We start from the raw sequence: 27,882 nt of genomic DNA, 5'->3' as shown, positions 1-27,882 counted from the left end.
AAAAGATCATACCTGTATATCCAGTTTTACAAACACAGTTGAAGCTTCCTGGGAAGTTCTGGCAGACAGCGCCATTTTTACAAGGGCTGGACAGGCACTCATTGATGTCTCTCTCACAGGCCATTCCGGTAAAACCATCTGGACAATTGCATGAGAATCCTCCCACCAAGTTGTGGCAAGTCCCATCATTGTGGCAAGGGGATGGGAGACATTCATCAATGTCAGTTTCACACAAATTACCATCGTACCCTGGCATGCACCTGCACACGAAGGGCTGCAGAGGTTCATTTGCCATGATGATTACTGGGATACTCTCGTGGCTCTTTAAAACAGGTTTCACAGCTAGCCTTCTCAAGCAGCTTCCTCCATTTTGACATGGACTTTGAACACATGAATCATGATCCACAGACTCTATCCGTACTCCACTCTGACGGAAAAGGATTTCTTTGATGCTCTCAAAGAAGGTAGCCACACCACTGGGATTCACATACTGATTGTTGTTCCGTTTCACAGCTGCCATCAGGAAGGTTCTGTTACTCTCTTCATAAACCCCATAGAGCTGCACAGCAGTTCCTAATCCGGGTAACTGTGAACTGGCAATACGCAGGAAGTGAAGGTAGTGATTGGTCAAAAAATCTCTCACAGTTTGCACGCTAAGGCGAAGAAGGATGCTGCTGTCAATTGTGGCATTACTGAACCCTGCAAAGAAAACTCGAACACTGCTAGTAACTGCATTGTGTAACCCATCATTGCTAAGAACTGTCAGGTCAAATGTTCCATCTGTGGACCTTGCCTGCGAATTCAGGTCACAAGTGCCCCCTGGAATATTAAAGAGGCTTGTAACTCCTGAAGTGAGGGAACAGCGGAAGCTGTCTAAAACATCTGGATCCTGAGGTTTCACACTGCCTAAAATTCCACCTGGGAATAGGTTGCCATAATAATGAACAAAGATCTCTACTGTTCTAGGTTGCGATGGATTGTCATTTTGGTCTATTACCTTTATTTGTACAGTTCCTGTGGAAGACATCTGAGGAATGCCAGAGTCTCTGGTAATCACTGATAAGTAGAAGTCACCTATTTGCTCTCTGTCAATTTCCCTAGTTGTGGTCAAAATTCCTGCAGTGCTAAGACTAAAATAACTGGTTGCAGGGCCAGTGCTAAGCAAGTAGTAGGTAAAGGGGCCTTGATTTGGAGGGAGATCAGGATCTGACGACTGAAGTGTCATCACAAGAGTTCCAGCACGATTATTTTCCATTACTTCTCCCTGGCTGGTGGACAAGGTAGGTCCATTATCGTTGATATCTTCCAATGTTACCAATAAAGTGGCACTTCCTGTTGCTGAAGGTGTTCCTGAATCAATTGCTAAAACAGTCAGGTTGTAGACAGGTAAAGTTTCTCTGTCCAATTCTGCAGTGACAGTAACCTGTCCTGTTTGTGGATTGATAGAAAAGGCACCATTGTCATTCCCAGAACCAATAAAATAGGAGAATCTGCTCCAACTTGGGACAGAATCTGAATCAAAGGCACTTACAAATGTGACATGGGTCCCTGGAGGAACACCTTCACTGATTTGTATATTGTAAACCTGTAGGCTAAAAACTGGAGGATCATTAGCATCTAAGACAGTGATATTTACAATTACTTCATCTACATCTGCACCGCGAATGCTTCCAAAATTTTTTGCAAGAACTTTCAAAGAGATACGTTCTTCCTTTTCTCTGTCAAGAGGACCTGAAACATAAATCTGTCCACTCTTCTCATTAATCTGGAAACCTTTCTTTCTGCTACTGCCAAAGATAAGATAGTGGACTTCTCCATCGGTTCCCATATCACGGTCACTTGCAAAGACTTCTCCCACAACCGTGCCTTTAGAAGCTGCTTCAGAGACCTCAAAATAGTAAAGCTTGGACACAAAACGCGGTACATACTCATTTGTTCCTTCTAATTGGATGTTGACACTAGCAAAACTGCATCGCTCTTCATCTGGAACATTAAAAGCTTTCACAGTTAGATGATAACTTTGTTTTGTTTCATAGTCTAAGAACCCTTGGGTGGTGATAATTCCGGTGTTGGGATCAATGACAAAGAGATCACTATCTGAGGACTGAACTGCATATGCAATCATGGCATTAGGTCCAGAATCAGCATCAGTTGCATTTAGACGGATAACAGTTGTCCCACTTGGAGCATTTTCTAATACATTAGGGAAGTAGTCTTCTGGGCTGAATATTGGAGAATTGTCATTCACATCAATAACATTAACCGTGACACTGCAGTAACCTGTTCTAGCTACCCATCCTGCATCTGTAGCACTAACAATCATCTCATGATTTTGACATAACTCATAATCAAGGGGTTTGGCTAGAGATAATGCCCCTGTAGATGTATTAATAGCAAAGATACTAGCCTCATTTCCTGAAGAAATATTATATGTGATTAGACCATTCATAGCAGCATCCCTATCCCTTGCTGAAACAGTTCTGACAACTGCTCCAACAACATGACTCTCAGGGATAGTAACACTTATATGGCTTTGAGAGAACTCAGGTGTATGGTAGTTTTCCTCTGTGATAACTATTTGAACAGTAACCTCAGATGAGAGGGGAGGATTGCCTTTATCCTTTGCTTTTACCGTAAGCAGAAAGTTTTGGTTCAAATCAGTCATGAGTGAAGATGCTACAGAAATCCAGCCTGTAGTGCTGTCCAGCTTAAATTTGTCAGTGTTGTTTTCATTAGAAATGAAGTATTCAACTTCAGAATTTAGTCCAAAATCCTTATAATCAACTGCAGTAACTTTAATTAATTTAGTACCAACTACTACATTTTTAGTCACAGGGGTAAAATATTTACTAGCAAGAAACTGCGGTACATTGTCATTGCTATCCACTATATTGATTGTGACTGTTGTCTCACTGAGCAAAGAAGGACTGCCTCGGTCTGAAGAAGTAACTATGAAGCTGTGCCTGTTGATATTGATGTTGCTGGAACCACTGGAATTTTGATACCTTAAATATTGCTTATTGAAAATCTCTCCCGTGGTAGCATTAATTCGGAAGAACTCAGACTGGGATTTTATGAAGTAGAAAACTTGGCCATTAGATCCTTCATCGGGATCTATTGCTGAAACCTGAGTTACTTTTAATCCAAACTTAGTAAGCTCAGGACAATCTAAGTAATAGGATGTTTTTGTGAATCGTGGGGCATTATCATTGATGTCTGTCACAAATATAGTCACATCTGTGCTTACAGTCCACCCGGAATCATGTGCAGAAACTCTGATTCTATAGCGGTCTGTATCTTCCCTGTTCAGGTGTCGACTGATTGTAATGTCCCCAGTACTGGGGTTTATGTTAAATGGAAGACTTGTATCCCTTATGGAGTACCTGCTGATAGCATTCACACCAGTGTCTTCATCTGAAGTTGTGACTCGTGTAACTGTGTAACCCAGAGGTGCATTTTCAGGCACTGGAGCACTGAATATCTGAGAAAACCTGGGAGCATTATCATTTTCATCTAAAATATTAACAACAACTTTTACTGTTGTGCTCTGAAGAGGGGTACCTCTGTCTGAAACTTTGATGGTTAGCATGTAGCGAGCCAAGTTTTCCCTGTCCAAAGGTCTGACACTTCTAATTTCACCTGTGGCTCGACTAATACTGAAACTATTTTCTTTATTGCCATCAATTATTTCATAGTTCAACTGTCCATTTGGGCCACTGTCCTTGTCCACAGCAGTGAGAGTCAGAATTTTACGTGGTGAAAGGTTCTCCATTATTTCAGCAATGAATGGATTTCGCTCAAACTCTGGTGCATTATCGTTGACATCTACCACTGTTACTTCTAATTTCTCATAAGAGGAGAAGGGAGGAAAGCCCGTATCTCTGGCCTCAATCCAAACCACATATTTCTGTATTTCTTCAAAATCCAAAGGTTGGCTGATGGAGAACTGTCCTGTTAGTTGGTCAATTTGGAAGGTATTGCCAAGGTTACCGCTAGCAATGTAGTACGACAAGGAACCCCCTCTGGACGAAGACCCAGAAACAGTGGTGACAAGGGTACCAATTGCTTGATTTTCAGGAAATATGAAAGTCTGTTGCTCAGCTCGAACTTGAGGGAAGTCTGCTTTGTTCGCAAATCTCACAGTTACAGTTGTAGAGTCTGTTTTTGGATATAGGCCACCATCTTTTACATGAACGGAAAAAGTCACTTCAGAAGCCCCTGTCAGTGGGTCAGCAGCCATAATTGCTCCCCTCATTGGGTCAATGTGGAATTTTTCAGAGTTCTTCCCCATGAGAGAATAATGAAGCTCAGCATTGGGCCCAGAATCAGCATCAGTGACAGTCACAGCAAACACAAACGAACCTGCCAAGAAGAACAAAGAGGATAATTACTTTTGTGTAACAAAAATAGCACATTGGAAAGTAATTTTTCGATGTGAAGCATTGGGAATTATGCACACCAGTCCCGTTATTTTTCATGGTAACCTGATGCTGTTCTGACAATTAACCCTTTTTCATAAGGATAAAAGAGAATATGAGATATGAAGCCAAATTTTCAACCACTCAGGTCTACTTGCATGCGCACACACACACGTACATAAAATGCATGCATGTGCATACATCCACATTTTTGTGCCTGAAAATCACGTGTTCACAAAAATAAATAAATAAATACAGTATGTGTTTGTATAGATGTCAGTGCCTATAAGGAAATGGGCCTCTGACTTAGTAAGATTATATGAAAACTGTAATTGTAATACATTGCATAGTATTAGTAATATTTTAAATTATTCTATGTTTTGCAGGTATTGTATGACCAACCTTAATAAGGTGTACACATAGTATTTAAGTGTGCCAGTTCTCCAGCATACGTGGACAGTTTGGGTCTGCACATGCAAATCCAACACACGCACATGTATCTGGGTACTTGTCTGCCTCAGTTGTGTATGCATGCTTTTGAAGATTTGATGCTGAATGTCCACTATGGTGGACATCCATTCACTGTTTTTGCTAGTGCTGAAGCCTGGCTAACACCAGTTATCTACATAAATCATATAATTTTCAAACTCTGAAGGCAAAATCTGTGAGGGACAAGAGTGACTTTGACAGTGTCCCCTTAAACCATTTCTTCTTGTGGCTATTTTCAGAGAGCAACATTTTATACCCCAAAGGGAGGAACTGCCAGATAAAGAACACCAAAAGTCAGCAGTATTACAATACCTGAGCTCGACAAGATTGGGACAAAATTAAGAGTTCTGCTTCGGTTAGGCACATTAATTTTATGTGATTGTGATGACTTGTCAGAACTCCATTTTTTATCCTGCCACAAAATTAAAGAAGCCAGGCTGTATTCTCATCTCCAAGTGTGCATTAAGACCATTGTGAAGTAATCATGGCAAGAAACTATATTATTGTCTTTGAGACTATCACATTACACCACATTCTACTACAATTAGTGCTGTGCCTGCCAAACCCATTATCATCAACAGCTTTTTTGAGTAGTTTGAGGGGATTCTAAAATGTCCTTTTAGTTGAAGCTTGGCATACAGGTTTTCAGTTTTTGGATTTTTTTTTTAAAACCATGTTTTATTTAATTTTATTTCCTGTTTTTTAAGTTAGTGAAGTCCAAAGAAATTATGACTTTGACTGTATTTTGACATTTTTTTCTTTTCTAATTAAAAAAAAGTTTTATATTAAAAAATTGCAGGTCACAACCTGATAATATTGGATAAGTGATGTATGCTGCCTAAATGCATGAAAATGAAACCTTCAACAAGAAATCTACCCATATGTTACTGATCTCAGATCAGCTGTGCTCATAATCTATGAAGTTTCATTTTGTACAACAAAGGTCTTTGTTGATATTATTGCTCTGAAAGGGGGAGGAAGTATGGACAAAATAAATAATTCCTTCAAAAAAACAGTTTGGAATCACTAAAAATTTATAATACTGGACACAATTCCCGGCAATGTGATATTTTATTTCTTTAAAAGGAAAATAAAAATCTTCTACACAGGGAACATGTATGTTTGTATAGACAGAGCGTTAGAGCCTTGCAATGAAAGTATTAATATGCAATTTTGTAAATTTATGATACATACAGTGATCATACTTTAAAACTTTCTTCTGTTCCAGAGTTATTCCATTTTAAATCTGGTAGAATCTTTCAGTTTACGACACTTTTTAATTGTGATCACTGTATGTATATGAATGTCTTGGGATTACCATGAGACAAAAACTTGCACAGAATAAATATGATAATAAACCAGTATGCACTTTAGAGGATATCATGGTGTCCCTGGAATGGTTATTTTAATCAGCTGAGTAGTGAATCTTACTGCAATCTCACTGCAATACAGTCTCTTAATTACATAATTTAAAAACCTCACTAAGTAATCACATCCATCCCTATATTTCAGGTATTTTATAAAGCTAATAAAAAACTGAATAAGCTCAGTTAATAATTAGACATCTATTATTTATGGAACATTATGATTTTTAAGAGGGATATTAACATTCTATATTTAATATATTCCACAAGTGCTCATCCTATGCATGAAAAATATTAATAAATGTGGCAATTCAGGATTTTCCACTTCTGATGTATTTATATGTGTTTAAACATAAACTGTATGATCAAGCAACTCAACCCTACAGTCAAGTGAAATTTGGGTGTGCAAAGGATGCAGGATCCATGAACGTTTATACAAGGTGGGAAGGATATTTGACTTTAAGAAGTCTCCTGAGAAGCCTTTATAATTAAAATGTGACATGGACAAGAATCATTAAAAGATATTTTTTGAAATCTTTTCTGAGACCCTCACAGAGACACAGAAGGGCTTTTACATATGAAGGGGAGATGTTCAAAGGCAGAAACAGCAGTTATTGCCCCTGCTCTTAAATGCAATTTTATCATTTCTTTCTCTTTTAGATTTGAGGGCTTGATTCTGATTTATACTTAGGCCCAGTTATAACACTCTGCCAGCATAAAGGGACTTTAAGGACAGTGTAAGTGTAAGTCATGCCCACTGTAAGGCTTCTTTGCACTATTGGAGTGATGTAAAGGGCCCTAGAATAAATGAGACTAAGACTGTGAGTACTTTCTTGCCTTCACAAAGAAATAACTGTAAAGTAAAACATGACTTAATCATTTTAACAGTGTGTAACATACTGTAGATGATGTGCTACCTTTTAAAAAACAAAATAATATTATCTGTACAGAACCAGAGGTTTACTTTACACTTTGGAAACACAACTTGAAAAAGGGACCTTTTCACCACAGAAGCTTGCATTTATTTTTTGGTCCACTAAGAGGTGTCACATCAACTACTCTGTATGCTTTTTCTCAATAATAAAATGTATAGAACTTTTTATCTTCAAAACTCTTTATAGAGATTAACTAATCTATCCTTACAAAATTATTGTTGTGAATTAATAACAAGCCAAAGAAAAATACCAGCTCTTCTGGATAATACTGCATATACTGTAACTAGTGAGCTTCAAAAGAGGATGATTTGATGTGGATGTGAAGAGAAAAAAACACAGAAGAATACATTATAATTACTAACCCAAACCCATTCACTGTCTCAACTCTGTTAATTATTTCCAACAGCACGTGCCACAAACATGAGAGACAACGTAAAATAGTTACAGGGCAATATATTTTACAAATTTCTTATGGAATGGCCTATCACTTGATCAGTTTTTACATTATTCCATTATCTCCTAGAGGGCCAGCATTATCAAATTACCTGAAGTTGTAGGTGATGGAATATGGGTGACATAAGGGTGGTGTTGAAATTTGGGAGGATTGTCATTCACATCGGCAACAGTGACAAGGACACTGGTAGAACTGGAAAGGGCTTTGGGAAAGCCACCATCGCAGGCCACAACTACTAAGGTGTAGTTCTCCTTAGTCTCTCTATCTAGTAATGCAGTGGTGATGATCTGTCCTGTTGATGGGTTGATTGTGAATTGTGAATTACCACCAATAAGACTATAGCTGTTCAAAAGACAAAAAAAAAAAAAAAAAAAAAGACAAGACATTTTCTATTAGTATTCTCATAAGAAAGAAACTCTATTATGATAATAATAAATATTTAAGCTACTAAACTACTATCATGCTGACCAATATTGTCTCATTGTTTCCTTGTGCTTTCCCATCTGTCTGTATCCATTTGTTTTCTCTTGTCTTATACTTGATTCTTTGAGGCAGTGACTATCTTTTTGTTCTGTGTACAATACCTAGCACAATGGGATCATAGGGCTTCTCTGTGCTATAGTAATAAAAATAACAATAAATGATAACAAACTAAAGATGGAAAAGAAATAGTGTGTACTTAATTAAAAAAGGGGTCGGACATCTGCATCTGAGTTTGGTATTTTGCTGTGTATCCAAAGTTTTGGCCTCCAAATTGAACTATCCCAAAATGTTGTACAATTGTGTTGGGCAGCACTAGAGGCAGTATCTTTAGGAGATATGTAAGAAACTTTCCAGGTCCCCACCATTTGTGGTGCCAAAGAGTGCACAAAGGTGGGAAATACTCATTAATACACCTAATTCAGCACTTCTCTAATCTAAACTTCTTCTCTGCTTTACAGACCTTCAATATTCAGTATACTGTGAAACCTGCACAAAGGATCACCTCCAGTAAACGGCTCCTCTTGTTTAAGATACTGTTTTAAATAATCCCCATCTTACTGGTGCAATTAAGTTTGATCTTAAATTAAAGACCATATTTACTGGGCAACTGAGGTTTGCTGATATTTTGGGCAGTCACTTAAGACACGTTTCACTGCATTCTTTTTAGGACTTTGCTCAAGTTTGGGAACGCTCATTCAATACCTTTACGTTAACGTTATGGATGAAGACAGGAAATGATCTAAGTAGAATGGAGCCTATTCTGCTCTCTTGGAATTAGAGTGAACCACTGGAGTTTGAAACTTGTTTTAAGTGACCCTTCAAGGGACTGACAAAATCTAGTTGCTTTATACAGATGAAGGTGGAGCAGAATTAACTTCAGTACATTTGGGGATAGAATAGAGCAGGCTCTCAAGACTGGAGCCTGACTGTTAAAACTGACACACTAACAGACTAAATATTATCCCACAAGGCTGAGACCTGCCAATCTGAATCTGTAAAATGCAATGAGGAGTAAAGATCTGTAAATAGTAGTAAAGATTTGTGAATAACAAAAGGATTGTTTTACTGTAAAATGATAGAAAGAACTTCTAGTTTGAATCATTTTGTGGTCTTGGGCAAAAGCCTGCTTTTGTTTCCACCAATTTAAATCCAGGGTAATTCACTTGGAATCAGCAGGGATAGATTGATGTTAAGCAAGAGGCCAAATTCTGCTCCCGTTTCCATGGCTTTTAATGTGTCAAATCATGTATTTATGAAGTACTGATTGTCCAGAAAAAATGATGCTATAGCTCATTAGGTAGGCTGGGCTCCATCTTACTGACACTCTTGGATTGCTTAGATGGATATATTAGATTTTTGTTTTGAGCAGAAGTATGGATCTCCAATGATATTTTGATGCATTGTGGATTATAATTTTTTTTCAGATGACCAGATAATATAATGAATTGTACAATTTTTCAAATGCAAACAAAAGGTTGAAGTGAATAATTCCAGTCGATGGTATTACAACCCTGATAAAAACAAACCACATAATTGTAGGGAGAATTGCTTTTTCAGAAATGCCTGAATCAAAAGCAGCAGCACTGTTCAAACTAAATGTTTCTGTACCGATCCAGAACAAGAATGGTCGTATGAAAAAATACATAGAAATATTATTTTTGCTGCTTATTTTATATCAAAATGGGTTATGACAGGAATATTCACATAGGCCAGGGCATTTCCTAGGGAATCAATAACCAGCTGGAAATAATGGCAATAAACTCTCCCAAGCAAGTCATTAATCCCCAGAAAATGCCCTGGGCATACTCATAATTGCTTAACTATTATTTAATAAGATGGCTATGTGTAATTATTTACTGGCTAAAGAGATATTAGTCTGGGGTGAAATTCACCTTTATGCAGAAAGCCTGCAAAAGGCCTAATGAACTATTTAAGTCTCACTAAACCTTCAAACTACAGAATGCATACGGGCAAATTTCACCTCTAATCTGCAGTGTCAAAAAAAATAACAAAGTACAGAGATCCACAATGTGCTGAACCTATATAACTCCATAGCACAGGTATGCTCCAGGACAGAACTTGGGCATAATTACAAAAAATAAAGACAATCAGTATTGCCAACAACTGGCCACAAATCAAACCATTCTCACCCAAATCTCCCACCCCCATGCTCTGCCAATAAATTCATATTTATCCACTGGCCATAATTTTTAATGGAGATTCACAAGATTTTTATTTGTTAATATTGTGACTGCACCTAAAAGCAACAATCAGGTTTGCCTCATTGTGTCAGGAGCTGTACAAACATAATCAATCAGAATTACTGCCCTAAAGAGCTTATAAGCTAAAAAGATGTGCCTTTCATTGTATACTACAATTTACTAAACTCAGCTCTGGAGGACCTCAAGGAGTGCAACCCAGAGCCAAGGAGTCTTCACTGAGACTGTCCTTTTAACAGTGGAGTCTCACAGCAACGAGAATTTCAGCCCATCACAGCTGCCATGGTGCAGCAGAAGGGACAAGGTGGTTTCTTACAATAAGGTATACAATGGAAAATAAAAACATGTTGGTATTACAAAATACATTGTTGTCTTACATGCTTGTCCTTTGCAGGTACTGATTTACAAGGGCATGCTATATATTTACAAACCACGGATTCAGTCCCGCAACTGACTCCACACTGGCAGACCCTTAGACCCATGTGGAATTCCACTGTCTTCAGTGGTGTTCTGAGCTGGCACAAGAGTTTGCCTCTGAGGAACCCCACTGAAGTTAATGGGACTCTGTGCGTGCATGGAGTGAATTGCACGACTAGAGTCTATGTTTGACATACTGTATTTATGAAAAGTGACCTAAACTCCAGGTATTACTCCTGTGATAGGGTATATAAACCCCACACTGGACAACAAAGAGTTAAGGAGCTGCTCTGGGCTCAGCCAGTCCTGCCCCACCTCACCTGCAAGGCTGCAGAAGGAGCTTAAAAGGGGAGCAGAACTAGGTTGCTGAGAGGGAAGAGAACAGACCTTCAACCCTCAGCTTCTAAGGAAGGGGCAGACTGCAGTCAGGAGCTGCTACACCACACCCAGCCACAAGGAGGCACCAGCGGTGAGTTGACCCCTTCACAATCCGAAAAAAACCACATTTTATAGCAAAATGGATATAATCCACTTCATATAAACTAGCTTCAAATATCCATGGGCTATATTCTCTGATCAGTTTCCAGACCAGGTGATTCCTACACCCCACTCCCTGGATAGAGGCCCAATAGTGCCGATTCACATCAAGCATTTAGTCTTGTATTTTGACTTTACTCTATCTGAATACTCCTTAGACATAAGTTACAAGGCTTCAGAATCCCATCTACTAGAAAACTGTGGCCACAGGGCACTCATGTGTAATCGCTTTCCCTCTGCAGAATTCACTGCAAGCAAGGAAGATACTAACCATAGACTACAATTTAACAGGACCCCCAAATTATTCAAGATAAGATCAGCAGTAGGTAGTTTTATTACTATATGATCCTCTGGACATGGCCAGCTGTTCATGAAATGGCCTTGCAAAGTTCTGTGAAGTCCTGCATTCTGTCCTGGAATGACTTTTGTGACTGATGTGCACAAAATTTGGTCTTTCCTTATATGTCTACATGTGACCTTTGGGTGTAACACACCTGCATCAACCTTTTTTAATGACTCTAGGTTATATTACACAGAAAACAGAAGAAAAAGAGCTATACTTAGGATTTGTGTATATATCATCAGGTTGCCTTTCCCAGAGATTTATCTGATTCTTGCATAACTTGGGGTTGTTGTATTTTTTTGTTTGTTTGTTTTTGGCTTGATGTGGGACTCGATTCAGAATTTGGCACAATAGTCTTGGAAATTAAAGATCCAATTTTCAGAGGTTCTCAGGACTCACAACTTTAACAGAATTTACTGAAGCACCTCTGAAAGCAGGCCCTAAATATTTAGTCCTTTATACCTTCTGCCAGAGTTTTGTAAAATCAAGTCTTACTGTAATTGTATATACTGTTACTACATGTATTATTTTGAATGATGAATCTAGACAAATAATGCCCAAGAAAACAAAGTTTATCATAAGACTTAAAAAAAAAAAACAATTTTGTTTTAAATGGCTATACTTGAAAGAAACATTTCTCTTTAATATTCCACTTTGGGATGACAGTGGATGAAATGAAAAAGGTTGATAAATAAGTCCTCCAAAACAGTTCATATTACTTTAAAGACATCTGAAGGCACTTTGATAATTTCTGATCACCAGACATAAACACTATAATCTTTGCTTTGCAAAGATCCTTTTCTGTAAGATAATAAGGCTTTCCAAAATCATGTTCTTGAAGTAAGATTGCATGGAATTAAAAGCTTAATTGTTGTAAATTTTATAAATATTACATCTGGATGCCTTTCAAGACTTTAAAAATGCGAAAAAAAACGAAGTTTCTATTCTAGGCATCAAGCAGGTTAAAAAGGAAATATAATATTTTGTACATGTTTACCTTTCTACAGTCTAGTTCTCTGTATCTTTATATTTACGACCACAGCAATTTTATTCTGTACTTTGAAGACAAAAAGTAGATGAAATGGCAAAAGTGAATGACATTGAGACTATTTTTTAATCCCTATGCTGTGTATTTTAGGGCACATAGATATTAGTATTTGTATTCACAAAAGTTAAAAAGGAAAGGATTACCCACTGGTCTTCTTCAATAGTAAGAAGTGATTAATAACTAATACGAGACTGCCTTCCATTCCATTACACATCAGTCCTCAGTGTGTAATGTTTAGCCTGTCACTGACACTTAACATCTTCATTATTCTTGTCTCTGAAAATGCTTATTGCCAGAGCTCAACAGTAGGAATTTACCCTGTTCAAAAAGATGATTGTGCCAGTAGAGCTATACAAAGCATTTGGCACATAAAAGAAAACTGCCAAACTCTCCCTTTTCATCAATTTTTCTGAATGGGATAAAACAATTCACTTTTTGCCTTTTGTAGTATTTGTTTTGCTTTTTCATCTCCAAACTAAGCACAGTAGTTGCCCATGTATTTGCTCCACTGGCAACAAATTAAAGGAGGTCACCACATGAACATACATAAATGACACTGCAAAGTGGGTAATGATATTTCTGCATCTAGAACCAATTCATCATTAAATGGCCTGCATATCTTCTGCAATATACAGAGATGCTTATAAGTTGCATGTTGGAGGCTATTCTAACTGCTAAGTCTTTCTTCTTCTTCTTCTTCTTCCTCTTGAATCCAGTTTTCAAGCTTGGAGCTTTAAAATTAGGCACCTAAATTCATATTTAGGCTTAGTGGGAATGATACTCGAATACCTGACTTTAAACACCCAAGTCTGAAAATCTGACCCTAAAATTAGAAGTGGCTGAGAAAGTGCCATTTAGATCTGGATCTAACTAAGTTTAAGGTTTGGTAATTAAGATCAAAGCTGAATCGGGCTAGGATCCAATGCAGAAACCAACTATTCTTGTGAGATTCTGGCCGAATACAAACCAGAACTGAACAACAAACGTATACAATTTTACAATCAACCCCAGCACTAGTTATTGAGTTGAGTTGGTAGATGAGTCCTGAAATCCAAATTACTCCCCAATTTCAAAGGTCATCAGATTTAAACTTCTGGATTTGGTCAACCTTCAAGAATAATAGTTTCTACTTTTTTAGTGACTTCCATCAATATAAAAATACTTTAGAAGCACTAATTAATTAAGTCTTCTTAATTACAACCTTTATATCCAATTATGTCCCATCAGAGGGAGCTACACTTGCGCAGATGATGGCTGAATTGGACCTGTATTGTCTTTTTTAAGACTATACAAAGTTAACAGGAAGCAGCGAGGTAAAAAACTCTCTATCTCTGATCCATTTCATCATGGATGGTCCCATTCATCTCCATTTTATTTGACATATTACTACTATGTACACTAGTCCAACCTACAGCATTTGGCCAATTTATGGTCATTAGTCATTGTGCTAAATATAGCTGCTTTATCCATGTTTCTCTTTGTGTTTAGAGGAATCCAAAGTTTTAGAAATCAGTTAAACTCAGATGAGTTTAAATTCAATTTGCTTTTAACTTGGCATATTTTAAAAATAAATTGCAATATCGTGTCTTCAGATTACCACTTTAGAAGATTTTTTTAACAATCCCAGGTTTGATGAAACAATATTGCCATGTACAAACCACCATATTTATTTGTCTTTAGTATTTCAGTGGTGGTGATGTGCAGTAGGAAAAACCTTCATCTTCATGTGATACATCAGGCAGCATTAAATCCATTAAATCCACTCTAATCTTCATCTTCATGTGATACATCAGGCAGCATTAAATCCATTAAAAGTAAAGGCCATACCTGATAACTGCATTAATTGAAGTGTCGGCATCTGAAGAGTTTACTAGCAAAATATCAGTCCCTGTAGGTGCATCCTCTGGAATGGTGGTGGAATACATCTTAAAGGCAAATGTAGGAACATTGTCATTGACATCATCCACTGTGACAGCAATAGTTCCAGTGCCAGTAAGGGCAGGAGATCCTGGGGGGAAATGGGATTTAAAATGCTAGAGGTTACAAATACAACAATACTGATACTGGATATGCCACTCTTCATTTATAATGTAACACTTCAGCATGTCACAGCTCCCAGAGCTGCAAAGCCAATTCAATGTAAAGAACTGGGTAAGTTTGTTTTTTAAAGTAGGCCATCTGAGTACAAAGTATAAGTCACACACACACAAAAAAGTTTTCAGTCTCATCTTACTCAAGAAATATTTTGTAGTGAAAGTTCCGTGCATAAAGATAAAGTGGAAACCACATAGAAAGCCTTGTCTGTAACAATTTGAACATGTGGTTGCTTTTTCTTTTTCTCTAATGGAAGTCTGTCATAGATGGCACACTGACAGTTTTGGAGACTCAAGCCCTCAATTTATTTATCCACAGAACAAATAAAGCAGAGGCAGTGGAATGTTAGTTTCCTTCATTTCATTCCCTCAGTATGTCACAATCCTGACCTGGAGTGATCTTCTCGGAGGGCTGGAGGGTAGTTACATTTCAGACTCATTCAAACTTGATTTCTTTGACGGAACTACCAACAATGATGCCAATTAGTGCCAAATCAGATAGTGTTTACTGTGTTGTGGATACTGGTTTACAAGAAACTGGACTGAACTCATTTAACCTACGTTTTGTCTTGCCTTTACGTACTAATCTTTGCAGGATTTGAACAAATGAGAAATAGTGAGTGGACCTCTCATGTTTAATCTGTGAGAATCTACTCTATGAATCCCTTCCTCTGTCAAATGCAAGCTAAAACACAGAAAATGTTAACAGCAGGCCTTAATCATTTTAGCTTCATCAGGATTATTATACTCACTCTGGGGCAAGGAACAAATACATTTATTCTGCCAAACAATCTAATCACTTTAGTAGTTTTCTGAGTCTGTCTTTCCCCATTTTGTCTATGAAACAATAAGACTATATTTCTAACTGTTTTAACTCTTATTACAGGCTGGCGCAGTATGCTCCTGCCTCGAAGGAAGAATCTGTGATAAACTCTACATCTGGACAGCTGCCAAAAACATCAGAGTACACGAAGGATCTGTGCATAACGCACAAAGGAAGGGAGTGAAACTTACCAAAGAATTCCATAAGTTTCACTTTAAAGTCTACTGCTCAGACAGGCTGGATCACAACACTGAGCTGGACGCTGCCAGCTCAAAGGGTGTATGTTTGACACCATTGATTTACACAATGCAGTTCTTTTTATGCTATGTATTGAGTAATTCTTTTTTGCCAATAATGTACTTTCAGCCAGAAATTTTACATGAAGCCGTTAGTTTGATTCATTCTGTACTGTTTTCAGTTATGTCATTTAGCCAAATATTTGCCGATAGAAAAGGCTACAAAAAGTGTTCTTGACTGCTGAAATATTGCTCACTGAATGTTTATTTTTACTGCATTAAATGAAACAGAGTCCTCAGTTATTGCATGTGTCGGGTACAAGCATTCCAAATACATTTAATTGACTCATTCACCTGACAGTTAATGAAATGCAGAGTTGTTACATTTCACAGATGATTAGGTATTTTAGACATACTAGAAAAATTAATCTAGGATAAATCATATTCAAATAGCATTAATAGTGTAACAACCAGGAAAAGAAAGTCAGTTCACAGTAAAGGCTTGAAGTCCATCTTTTTAAAAGTAAATGTAATGCTTGCTAAAGGTGATGGATAGAGAGCACTGGAAACTCAAGCCCTTGGTTTATTCACAGAATAAAGAAATACACCACAACTAATGGCAACACAAGCTTCCCCACAGTGCTTCTTCAATGTATCTCAACACTAACCTGATGGGACTATCTAAGAGAGAGGGAGAGATGGTATTGTTACTTACACAGCAATTAAATCCTTGGCCTCTTAAGTGAAATGGTCAAAAAAGATGAAAATTAGTGCTAAATTTAATAATGCTTTTGTAATGGTGATATCTGTCCATTAAAAATTGGATTGAGATCACCAACGTACTCCACACAGAGCATTTTCTAGCAACGTTCTGGACACGTCTGATCTAGGTGGAATTTTAATTGGTAAAGCAGAAGACAGTACTGGGGTGAAATCCTGACCCTACTGAAGTCACTGGGTATTATGCCATTGCCTATATCCCATAATATTTTCAGTCCTCTCAGCCATCCAGGAATCTTTAAAGTTTTTCTGTAATCCACCCTGTCCATCTTGAGTATTTCAGCAATCTTTTAACTAGTGGTGAACTGATGGCAAACAGAAGGGAACTGAAGATGGATTCTGAGTCTTGACCTTGCATTCCATCCTTTTGTGTATTGAAGGGCCCAATTCCACAACTCTTTTTTACATGTGTATTCTTTTTTCATGCAAGTAATCCAGTTGAAGTTAATAAGAGTACTTGCATGAGTCAGGGATGCAGAAGTGGTTCCCAGGTCAGATGTTTTTGACAATAATAAGTTACAGCTGCAACTTCATATTGAGTCCTGACAACGTCACTCCCTTGTAACTGACTGACTAGCTCACATCCACTGACTTTTGGGCAGTTGCTGAGAAATAAGAAATTACACATGAAGACACTTTCTATGGAAAAACAGTGATGTGGGGCTAAATTCTGCAGTCCTCAACCAAGCAGAACTCTCAGTTGAAGTTCTGCTTGATTAAGGACCACAGATTTTGGTCCTTTTTAATTTGGTGACGACGTTGGTTGCATTAGACATAAATGCCATATTTGTGGTGACAAATGTAGTTTCCATGGTCAGGCCAAGTTCCCAGATTTGAATTCTGCTTCGATAGCAGTTCTTTCTGAAGATTGTTCTTACAGTTTGTCAGAGGACCACAGGATTTTCCCCCAAGTTTCCCTGAATATATTTCATAATTAAGTTTAGTCCATTTTCCATTAACTTTAGCTATGACAGTCCTCCTATAGAAATGCTAAAAATGTACCATAAGGGTCTCTGATGATGCTTCAAAGCTAATTGCTGAAAAGTGTGGTGATCCTATACTGAGTGAGAGAATTTGTATTGCAAGCTCCGGTAAGTATCTCTGAATGTAAATAGATTCTGTTTAATTTTTTTTTAAATGCTAAACTCAAATCACACAAGACTCAGCAGATTCCTGCAGACAGTCTTGTATCTAGCAGAATTCAAATCTAGCAGTACTAAATTTGGCAGAAAACCCTGATGTTCTCTCTGCTTTGGAGATTTGGTTTTAGATTTTTTACTCCACTCTTGCATCATATCAATGCTGTCTCTACTGTTATTATTGTCATCAGTGTTATTTATTTGTATTGTGATAGTGCCTTGTGGCTAGGCACTGCACACACACACAAAGGAAAAATGGTCTCTGGCCCGAAGAGTTTACAATATAAATATATGGCAAGAGACAAGTAGCTAGAGCAGACAGATGGGAGGGCAAGGGAGGAGCATAGCACAAGATGTTATACAATTATGATTAACATAATAAGCTGCAATCACAGCACACCAGCTGCCCAGCCACTATTCAGTAGTTTTTAGGCATCAGAGCAGAGGTGAATTTTAAGGACAAATTTAAAAGATGATGTGAGCTGTAATAAATCCTGTCACTTCTTTCTCCATAACTTTCCCATTTCTCCCATTCCCCCCATCAACCCCTGTGTCCAGGCCCCAATTACTTCTTGCTTCACCTACTGGAGCTTCCTCCTTTCTGGCCCCTCAGGTACCCGCCATGCACCCCTTCATTCTCTCCAACACAATCAAGGGAGGGGAAATCCCACAACACTAACTACAAGTATTTAACAGGAGAAAGTTGATAAATGTTGCTATTGTTATTAACAATCATAGTTATCTTCTATCATTGGATTTAATCCTGCAAGGTGCTGAGCGTCCTCAATTCCCTATGAAGTAAACAGAAGTTGAGGGCACCTCATCGGAGGCCCAGCAATGTATAGGATCAGGCCCTGATTCATGCAAGCCAACCCACAAGTCTCAAATAGGGTCCACAAGAGAAAAAAAAAATTGTACTGCTTTTAGATTAGAAAGTTATTTTTGTACTACTACAAATTTCCCACATGAAGGAGTGATAACCTTTTCACTCATGCCAATAACTTAACCATGTAAAACATAGAAATTAAAATATGTTATTAATGTTATTGAAATAATGTTATTACAGAGTGACCATTTCCAGGCCCTTGTCAAGTGAACCAGTGCCTCAGTTTCTCCTTCTTCAGTACCCCTAAGGTACTCACAGACCACACACACAGTGTTTAAAACGCACAACTCCTTTTTTGGGGGTCAGGTTTACTAATATTGTAAGACAAAAAGTATCTGTGCTAAAGTATTCACTCTTTACCCTTGTTGTCTCAACTCCAAGTTATTTCTGGACTTTCTCCTTGGGCTTTATGGTCACTTGTATCAGGCCTCTTTAGGTTCACAGGCTCTAGTCCTAAGCCTCCTGCCCTCTGATGACCTGGGAGGTGGTAGCTTCCTAGGTATTTTCCTGACCTTGGACTCTGCTAGATTAAACTAAAAGTATTTCTTTATATTGTCTCAAAGGCAATCACACGATCCCAAATCACCTGCCACCTCTGTCACATACTCAAGCTGGCAACTAAAATTCTCCAAATTCTGGCATCCTGTAACAGGGCATGCATGTGCCTAAAGGACCAGTGCCCTGATAGTTACATAAGTTATTTACAAAATGTAATCATAAAATAATAAATAAATAAATAATAATAATAATAATTAATAGTATACCTACTCTGCCTCTCTTCTTCTAAACATCATGTCCCTTCTTCATATTGTTAACACAAAACAATATGAAGAATATTTCTTAATTTTGGAAACAGAGAAATGTTTCACTGTTTATGAAATGCACTATAACAGAACAGATCCCAGGACAGTTTCTGGGGCAAGACAACATTAACAGGAAGAAAAAATTACTATATGAATCACATTACGTGTAATTTAGTGTTTTACAGTTAAGTCATTTGAAAAACAACATTTTAAAACCAGCTGGTATCTCAAGGCATGAATGATACTGTGACATCAAAAAGGTTCAAGCCAGTTAAACATATTTTATTAGAGCTATCTAACATATATTCTCTAAAAACATTTATTACTGGATTATTGTGAGCTGCAGAGCAGAAATACTTTCTGAAATATCACAAGTATTAAATTCAATGTATTTGTGTATAATTGTCTATAAAATGAATTAAGTGATAAGGTTGCTGTAAAACTTAATCTGTTTTAAGATGCACATAAATTAATCATGGGATTTGAATAAGCAACAGTCCTGCAATAAGCAAGAATTTATAAGAAGTAGGAACATGAATTATGAAACAGCTAGCTACACCATAACCATGAATTATTGACAATAATGTTATATGAAAATCTACGGTAAGTACAAAATTTTGTACTTGCAGATGTACATCAAAGTTTAAATGAAGTGCCATTGTAATACAACATTACGATCAACTCATTGGGAAATGCTACTCTTATTTCTAAATGCAGTTTCAAATCCTATGTCTAATTTCAGGAATGACTCCCAGGACTATATTTTCAGTGTGCTGCAATGCAGCACATAAGGTCCCGCTATGATTAATGAAAGCTAACTAAGTCCCCACACACTGCTAAAAATGGGGCCTCTTATGATTTCTTTTAGTACTCTTAAAGATATGTCTTGTACCTGAAAGATATACACTTAAAGATATATATTTGTCTAGCAGAAGAAAAAAATACTAAATACAAGCAATCTAAGCTTGTTAGCTTTGGAAGACAAGTAAACTAATGTGGAACCATTGATACCTGTTTCTAGCAGGCCAGCAGGCTATCACATGGCATTACCATAAGATGGATAGGGTGGATTAACAAGCCATTATACTTGAAATTTACTTGTTATAGTACAGCAAACCAGACTGACTTATATGGATTTTGACCCAGGCCTGTCAAGCCTAGAAAATGGAAATGGTCGTGGATTTCAGATAACTGCTAAACATATCACATGTACTGTGAGCTGGAATGTTAGAACTCTATTCGCTCTAGTACAGACTGAGCTAGTAGCAGAAGAATAAAGGAAGTTATAGGTTTCCTTTGCTGCCATACAGGAGACACAGTGGCTGGATACAGGAGAATTCACAGTTGGAAATTATACTTTCCTTTACACCTGACATTCAGGTGGACAAGCGAAGCACAGGGATCGGGTGGCTATAGCGGTGGACAAGAGAACAGTGACTTCAGTGAGCAGCTGGAAACTGATGTTTAAGAGGATTTTCATAGCCAGATTTACTACTGCTGTTGACGAGCTGATCTGCACCAACAAAAGCAGCAGAAGAGGAAGAGACAAAAGGATTTTATCAACAGTTAGATGGCATTGTAGGTGAGATTCCTGGTCATGATATGATTTTGATAATGAGAGATATGAATGCAAAAGGTTGGTAGATGACATGGTAAGCAAATGAACAGTGTTGGACTACATAGCACTGGGGAAGCAAACGATAATGGGGAAAGGTTAAAAACTTTTTGTGAGATACACAATCTGATTATTGGTGGTACGTGGTTTCCTCACAAAGATATACACAAGGTTATACGGAACTCACCAGTCAGTTAAACTAAAACCCAGATTGACCACATTATTTTTAGTAACAGGCACTGGACACTGTGGGATGTTAAGAGTCTATAGGAATACCGAATGTGGCAGTGATCATGTCTACTAATGGAAAAGATTCAGATGAAGTTAAAGTCCAAGAAAAAGGTGACTGCAACTGGAGCTAAATTTGTTGTTGATAAGTGAAAGGATAGTTCTGTGAGGAAGGTATAAAAGTTGACGCTTGAAGAACATTTCAGACCACTGATTTGCAATGACGAAGAAATCTCACCACAGACTGGATGGAAAATATTCAAGAAAGTGATACAAAATACAGCTGAGGAAGTTATTGGAAGGCCTAAGCAAACAATGAAAACCTGGACAAGCACCAAAACAAGAACACTGCAGGAAAAGTATAAACACTTCAAGACTGCTGGGAAAGCAGAAGTAGTAAAAGCATTGCACAATGTGGTGAATCACAAAAATTGGACAAGCAGAAGTTCTGGAAAGAAGAGGTTCAACAACTAGATAAGACATCAAGAAAACAAGATATGAAAATGAGGTTAAGTTGTATGGAAGCACAATCAGGCCAATGATGCAAGTGGTAAGAATGGTCACTGGTGAACTGACAACAAATGCCAAAGAGGTGCTGAAAATATGGAAGGATCATTTTGACAAAGTGCAGAACCCTGAAGTTCATCTAGATGCAAGCATTCTAGACATGCTAGAGGAACAAGGCAGCTTGCAAGACAAAATGTATCTCAGCATTAAACCACCATCAGAAAAAGAAATAGAAAAAGAAGCAGAAATGGTGAAGCTGCAGGAATAGACAATATTCCAGCTCAGCTGCTAAAAGCAAACAGGACAAGTGTTATCAAAATATTAGGGAAAACATATATGAGAAGGCATAGGAGCAAGAGAAGGTACTAAATGAAATAGTTCTATCAATCCCGAAGAAATGAGATCCTGCTGATTAGAATAATTACATAGTTGTAAGATCATTATCAGTACTAGGAAAAATCATGATGAAAATAGGTGGCAACAGATTAATGCCAGTTTTAGAGGAAGTAGTAGAGAAGGAACAGTGTGGCTTCAGATCAGGCAGAAGTTCCATTGATCAGATATTCACACTCTGACAGCTAATGGGGGGGAGGGGGAGTGAGAATGGGGATTAAAGATGTTTGCAGTTTTCATCAACTTCACTAAGGCTTTTGATTCAGTTTGGAGGAAAGTAGTAAAATCTCCTGGAGTTCCAGATATGATAACTGCAATTATAAAAGTTATGTACAAAGACTCCTGTAGTACTGTAAGAACTGGAGGATAATTAAGTAACTAGTTCAAATCAAAGTTTGGTTTAAGACAAGGGGCATGGAATTGCAGTGTTCATCATGTTTTTAAACTGCACATTAAGAGTGAGAGAGTGGGAGGGTATGACATTGGGTAAAGAGTGAAACTCTTTAGCTTCTGCAGATGACGTACAACTGACACACACGTTTGAATTAATGATACTTTTTGCTATTCTTGGAAAATTGGTGTAGTCGACTTGAACTTACAACCACTTTATGTCCTTGTCATTTATAGTATCTTGGAAAAGGGACAAGAGATAAAGTATTGAAATGAAGCAACAAAGTCACAGAACAAGTAAAATCTTATATGTGCCCAGGAAGCTTGATCAGTGCCAAAGATGAGGTTAAAAGGAGATGTACTTTAGCTACAAGTGCTGCACGAAATTATGAACTGATGCTTTTTCATCTGGAACCAAACGTAATATTATCAAAACAGTGTACTAACAATATAACTGTTTGGAAACAGATACATTAAATGAAACAGACATCAAAAGACTGTAGGTAGTAGAAATGAGAGTTCTTTGGAAGATGGCAGATGTAAAATGGAATGATTTTAAGAAAAAGTTAGGAGAGTAGGCTCCTCTGTGAAATCGGAGTATGGACTGGCTGCAATCAAAAAGATTACAACGATGGGGACATTGTAGAAGACAAACAGATGATAGGATGCCAAAGAAAATAATGCAAATGTAACCGAAGACAGTAGACCTAGCGGTCAACCATCGACTAGATGGCAGGATATCAGATGCAGGGGCATGACCTGGCTGGGCTAAATGGAGGAACAAAACATGGACAGGACTGAATGGTGGTCCTGTACTGCTTCCCAGCTCTGTAAAGGTGTTTTTGGATGAGGAGAAGATGATGATGATGGGTGTGTATGGTGTTGGGGGTGGGAGTGGTTCCATGCCTTTTTAATGCAAAATACATTGATTTTTATCTACAGCAGTGGCTCCAAATCTTGACTGTGAATAAGGAAAGTACCATCTGTATTCAGGAAAGCACTAAGGAACATGCTAAAAATTAAAATTGATGTAACACAGTAGTGAATCAGGCCCAAATATTGCTTTCTTACACAAACAAAACTGCTAGTAGTTTTCATGTTAAAAGTGAACTGAAAATATTTTGTTTTGTAATGAACAATCCTGTGAGGTGCCGAGTTCCTCCAGAGAGATGCTGAATGCCCGCTAAGATTTTTTAAGCCAACAAGAGTGATCACCCTACAGGATCAGGCTCTCCCTAAGATTGTCCAAAGTTTTTATTTAATTTATCATGCATCTTTGATTCTCCTCTGCTGCCTTCTGCCCATGAATCAAGCTCTAGTCCATATCCTAACATTCTAACCTCTGGACAACTACAAACAATTACCCTTTAAAACACCCTAAACAATCTAGCTAAACAATATCTCATAAACCAACAGTGCTAACAAATACAGCTTTATCTCATTGGAACAACAAGATTTCTTGCTTCCCACTTAGCACTCATTCTGAGCCCTGGAAAGTCCTGAGATTCTAGAGCTTAAAATCATGGCATACAGGGGTTTAGATGAGGTATCTTAGGTCATTTTTAGAGGTTTGTGATTCCATTTAAATCAGCTGGACTCCTGATAATGAAGCAAGCATGATAAACAGTAACAGTGACAAGAGACTTCTCTGCAGAGGACTCCTTCTGCCCAATCCCTGTATGCCCATGTACTCACACCTGGACTACATGAACCAAATTTTGTGCAAACCTCAGTAAGGTTGCATTAGGGTGAGAGAATGTCAGAATGTGGCCTATTATCAGTAATTTATAGTAATGTTAGTAATATTTTGGTTTCTTTTCAATCTTTTTAAAAATGGTATTTCTTTGAGGGTGCCTTCTTTTTTGAGAATGTTTCTTTAGTGTTTTATCATCACATTTTTTCAAAACAAAAAACACATGGATCCTGCAATAGCACAGAATATCCAGGTTGAAAGGTTTTACTCAGGAGGGGAAGAAAGTCAGGCATCCATTAGATAATTAATAAAATACAGGCTTTTAATGTTAACACTGGCTGAAGAAATGTAGATGATTAGAATGACAGCTTAAGCAAATCTTTAAAATCTGGAGGAACAGATTAGTATTTAATTTGCTATGACTTTGAAATTTCAATGCCTGATTTATATTACTAGTGGTCTATGTGAAAGCCAATCTAAGAGTTTACTTTCTATCTGTCAGTCACTAAGAATCAAACTTATACACACCTAAAATAAATTCAGACAAATGCCCGCAGAAGATCCTCATGTAATCTGGGATTGTTTTAGAATTGTTTGGTAACTTCAGTAATAAAAAGTACTGAATTCAGAAAGATAAGAATTTTACATTAATGTATTTACAACAACAACAACAAAAAAACCCAGTCATATAAGAAAACAGTTGGATGGGGGGGAGTGATAAGGAAGACAGCGGGTAGGTCTCCTCCAAATCTCTGGGGGAAACTGGTGCACATTACAGACCAAGGTTGCTGTAGCTTGTGCCATTTTCCCCCTATGTGCAGTGAACTTTTAAAGGAAGCATGGGAGCTGTGAAGAAGCATGGGAGCTGTGAAGAAGCTATATTACCAAGAAACTACAGGGAATCTGGAGGGTGGGCAGCTGTGCAGAAGCAAGGTGCTCTTTCTGCTTCATGCTACTTATACCAACCTCAGATGTACTTTTGGAGGAGATCTACTCCACATGCAAACATTTTCTTCTGGCTGGTCTCCCATGATATGCATGGATATCAGAAAATCTTCAGCTTTAGACAGTGGAATCACCCACATTTTTCCATAAGAGGAAGGGGGAACAAACAGTGACTCCCTCCACCATACAGAATTGTAAGGAAACTAATTGCAGGCAGGTTGTAGTAGACACAGTACAGGTAGGTATAGTTTCATCTCACAGAATTTCCACTCCACACAGCCAGAATAACAAATACAGAGAAAAAAAATGACATGGACAGGAATGAATGGTCGTGCTGTACTCAGTTATGCCTCCACTTTGGTTTAATATTCATGAGTAATGCAGTCACACCAAATGTATAGAACTAAATATTTCCTCCCTTTCACCATTACACATTCTTTCTGCACATATGTACATTTAAAGATACACAAAAGGAGAGATCACTGTAGTTATACCTTCTGCTAATTACTAGATGGTTACTGTGAAACAACACCTGTTATCTTCATCTGGTTTAATTCTGGAACACATGGGCAGAGTAAGCTCTTTTGACCTACTGTAATGCTCAAGTACATGACAGTGTCTTCTCTAACATATGTTCAGCTTTAAATACCATAGTTGCAGTTTGGCATGGAAGGAGAAATGATTACCAAAATGTTTAGTGAATCTGGACTGACAGAAGAAAACAGTCAGAGGAGATTGACAAATACCAGGCAAGGCAACTCCTGAATATGTTAAAAGAAAGTTTAGCAAAACAGCTCAGTTATATGGTGAAGTTATATATACAGCATAGAGAAAAACAAGAAAACACAAAAACAGAAATATGCTGTTTAGTTTGTGATCTACACATTGTTCATTTAAAAATATGCACAGGTTCTGGGTCTTGTCATTTGTGACATATTTTACAATTTTGGAAATAATGAAGCTATTATTCCTTTCAAAACTCAGAAGCCTGAAGTCTCTGTAAGTACTAAAATATCACAATTAAGTGCTAGAAAATTGACAATAGACTTGTAAAAAAAAGTACAGGCACCTGCTTTACCAAAAGAACACAGAAAGATTAAGTAAAATAAAATGAATAAGACCGAATGACTAACTAAAGTTCAAACTGCAAGCAGATTACAATTTTTTGTAGGCCCCCGTAAATTAAACACATCATTATCCTGAAACATGGAAAGCAATTCAAAAGAAATGGAATTTTTGCTTAACTGAAATCTGTTGCTTTGCAACAAAGCTGATTTCATTCCTGCAGTCAAATATTCAGTGAATGGGTCCCAGACTGGAAGTTGTGTGTGTTATTAGAAAGCATTAACTTTTTCATGAAGTAAATGAGGTTTTTCTCACAGTGGAGCAGCCAATCGTTCTAAATGCATTAAAAGGCAGACAGGGTCCACTGCTCCATGTTGGTGTGTTTTTAAATAATTATGGAGATACTGTAACCTCTTCACAGTTAAGTCTGCAAACAGCATCCATTATGAAGCTGTATTTTAGTGTTCATGTACCTCAGCTTGGAATATGAATTTGGCTTAAAAACTCTCAATTTTACCCCGAACACAAAGGAGAATGTATATACAAAATCTGAAGGAAATTTTGGGTTATCAGTCATTGAAAGTTACCTATTTTTGTAAAACTGACTTTTATCTTCCTCTAGCTCCAAAACAGCTTTTCATTTTATCTTCAAAATTTCATGTAGTTAAAGCCATTTCAAAACTTGTGAACCTAATATATTTGTATTAAAAAATTTCAACTAAGCAATCTTATTAATGACTTTTGTTGTGGATGGTTTGGGAGCCAATCCTGTTTCCACCAATTTCACAGGTGATAGCTAAGGGATAACTTCCTTTAGCTCAAGACGTAAAGGCAAAATTCAAGAATGTACAAAGAACCTTGTTGGTGACACAAAGCAAGAGCCATTTTTCCCCAGTGAGATTTGGTGGTGGAATGAGAAAATTTGAAAGCTGCGAAGGAAAAGGAAGTGTTTTAAGCTTTGGCAAGCGACAATCCCACAGCAGGATTTTCAGGGGTATGAAAAAGCCAAAAAGATAAAGAAAAAGTAAAAGGTGGCAGACTCTAAAGCTAAACCCAAGGAAGGCTTATATGCCAGTCTTGAAATGGAGGATGAGAAAGAAACATTTAGATTGGCAAAGACCTGCAATAAGAAAGTAAAAGTATTAGTGAGATCAAAGTAATTAAAGATGAAAGTGGAAGTGAATTAATCAATGAGAACCAGATTAAGGAAAGTGGAGAAATTACTTTGAAGGCTTATGAATGAACAGAATCCAAGAGAACCCTGCCATATGATAAAACCAAACCAGGGTGTGGTGGCACCAGTCCTAGAAGAAGTTGCAGAAGCATCAAGCAACCTGAAAAATAAGAATGCTCTCAGATGCAATGGCATGCCACAACCATGGAAGTGCCTGGAGCAAGTAGGCGTAAACATATTGACACGGTAGTTTTAATTGTGTTGTGACAGGGCTGGGCTTGCTGGCGATACAGCCCAGTGGTTAGGTCCCTGGATCACAACTCTCCCATTTGTAGTATCCCCTGCTGATGACCACTCTGGCATGGCAGTGGATAGTAGATAGTAACTCAGACCTCCAACCAGGTC

At 37.7% G+C, this 27,882-nt stretch overlaps 1 protein-coding gene across 3 annotated transcripts in view; it reads right to left on the bottom strand.

Moving 5' to 3' along the window:
* The window catches only part of FAT4 (FAT atypical cadherin 4), a 229,742-nt gene that overhangs the window by 57,863 nt on the left and 143,997 nt on the right, over positions 1 to 27,882 (bottom strand). For all 3 annotated transcript variants that reach the window (XM_039540118.1, XM_039540120.1, XM_039540119.1), the window contains 3 exons: positions 14,535 to 14,715; positions 7,752 to 8,002; positions 13 to 4,362 (listed from right to left, as the gene is read on the bottom strand). In XM_039540118.1, coding sequence (XP_039396052.1) covers positions 13 to 4,362; positions 7,752 to 8,002; positions 14,535 to 14,715 — 4,782 coding nt within the window. The remainder of the gene's footprint in view (positions 1 to 12; positions 4,363 to 7,751; positions 8,003 to 14,534; positions 14,716 to 27,882) is intronic.

The sequence above is a fragment of the Mauremys reevesii genome, linkage group 5, assembly GCF_016161935.1.
Source record: "Mauremys reevesii isolate NIE-2019 linkage group 5, ASM1616193v1, whole genome shotgun sequence".
NCBI lineage: Eukaryota > Metazoa > Chordata > Testudines > Geoemydidae > Mauremys > Mauremys reevesii.
Note: the sequence above shows the minus strand (reverse complement) of the source record. Positions and strands in the feature narration are given on the sequence as shown.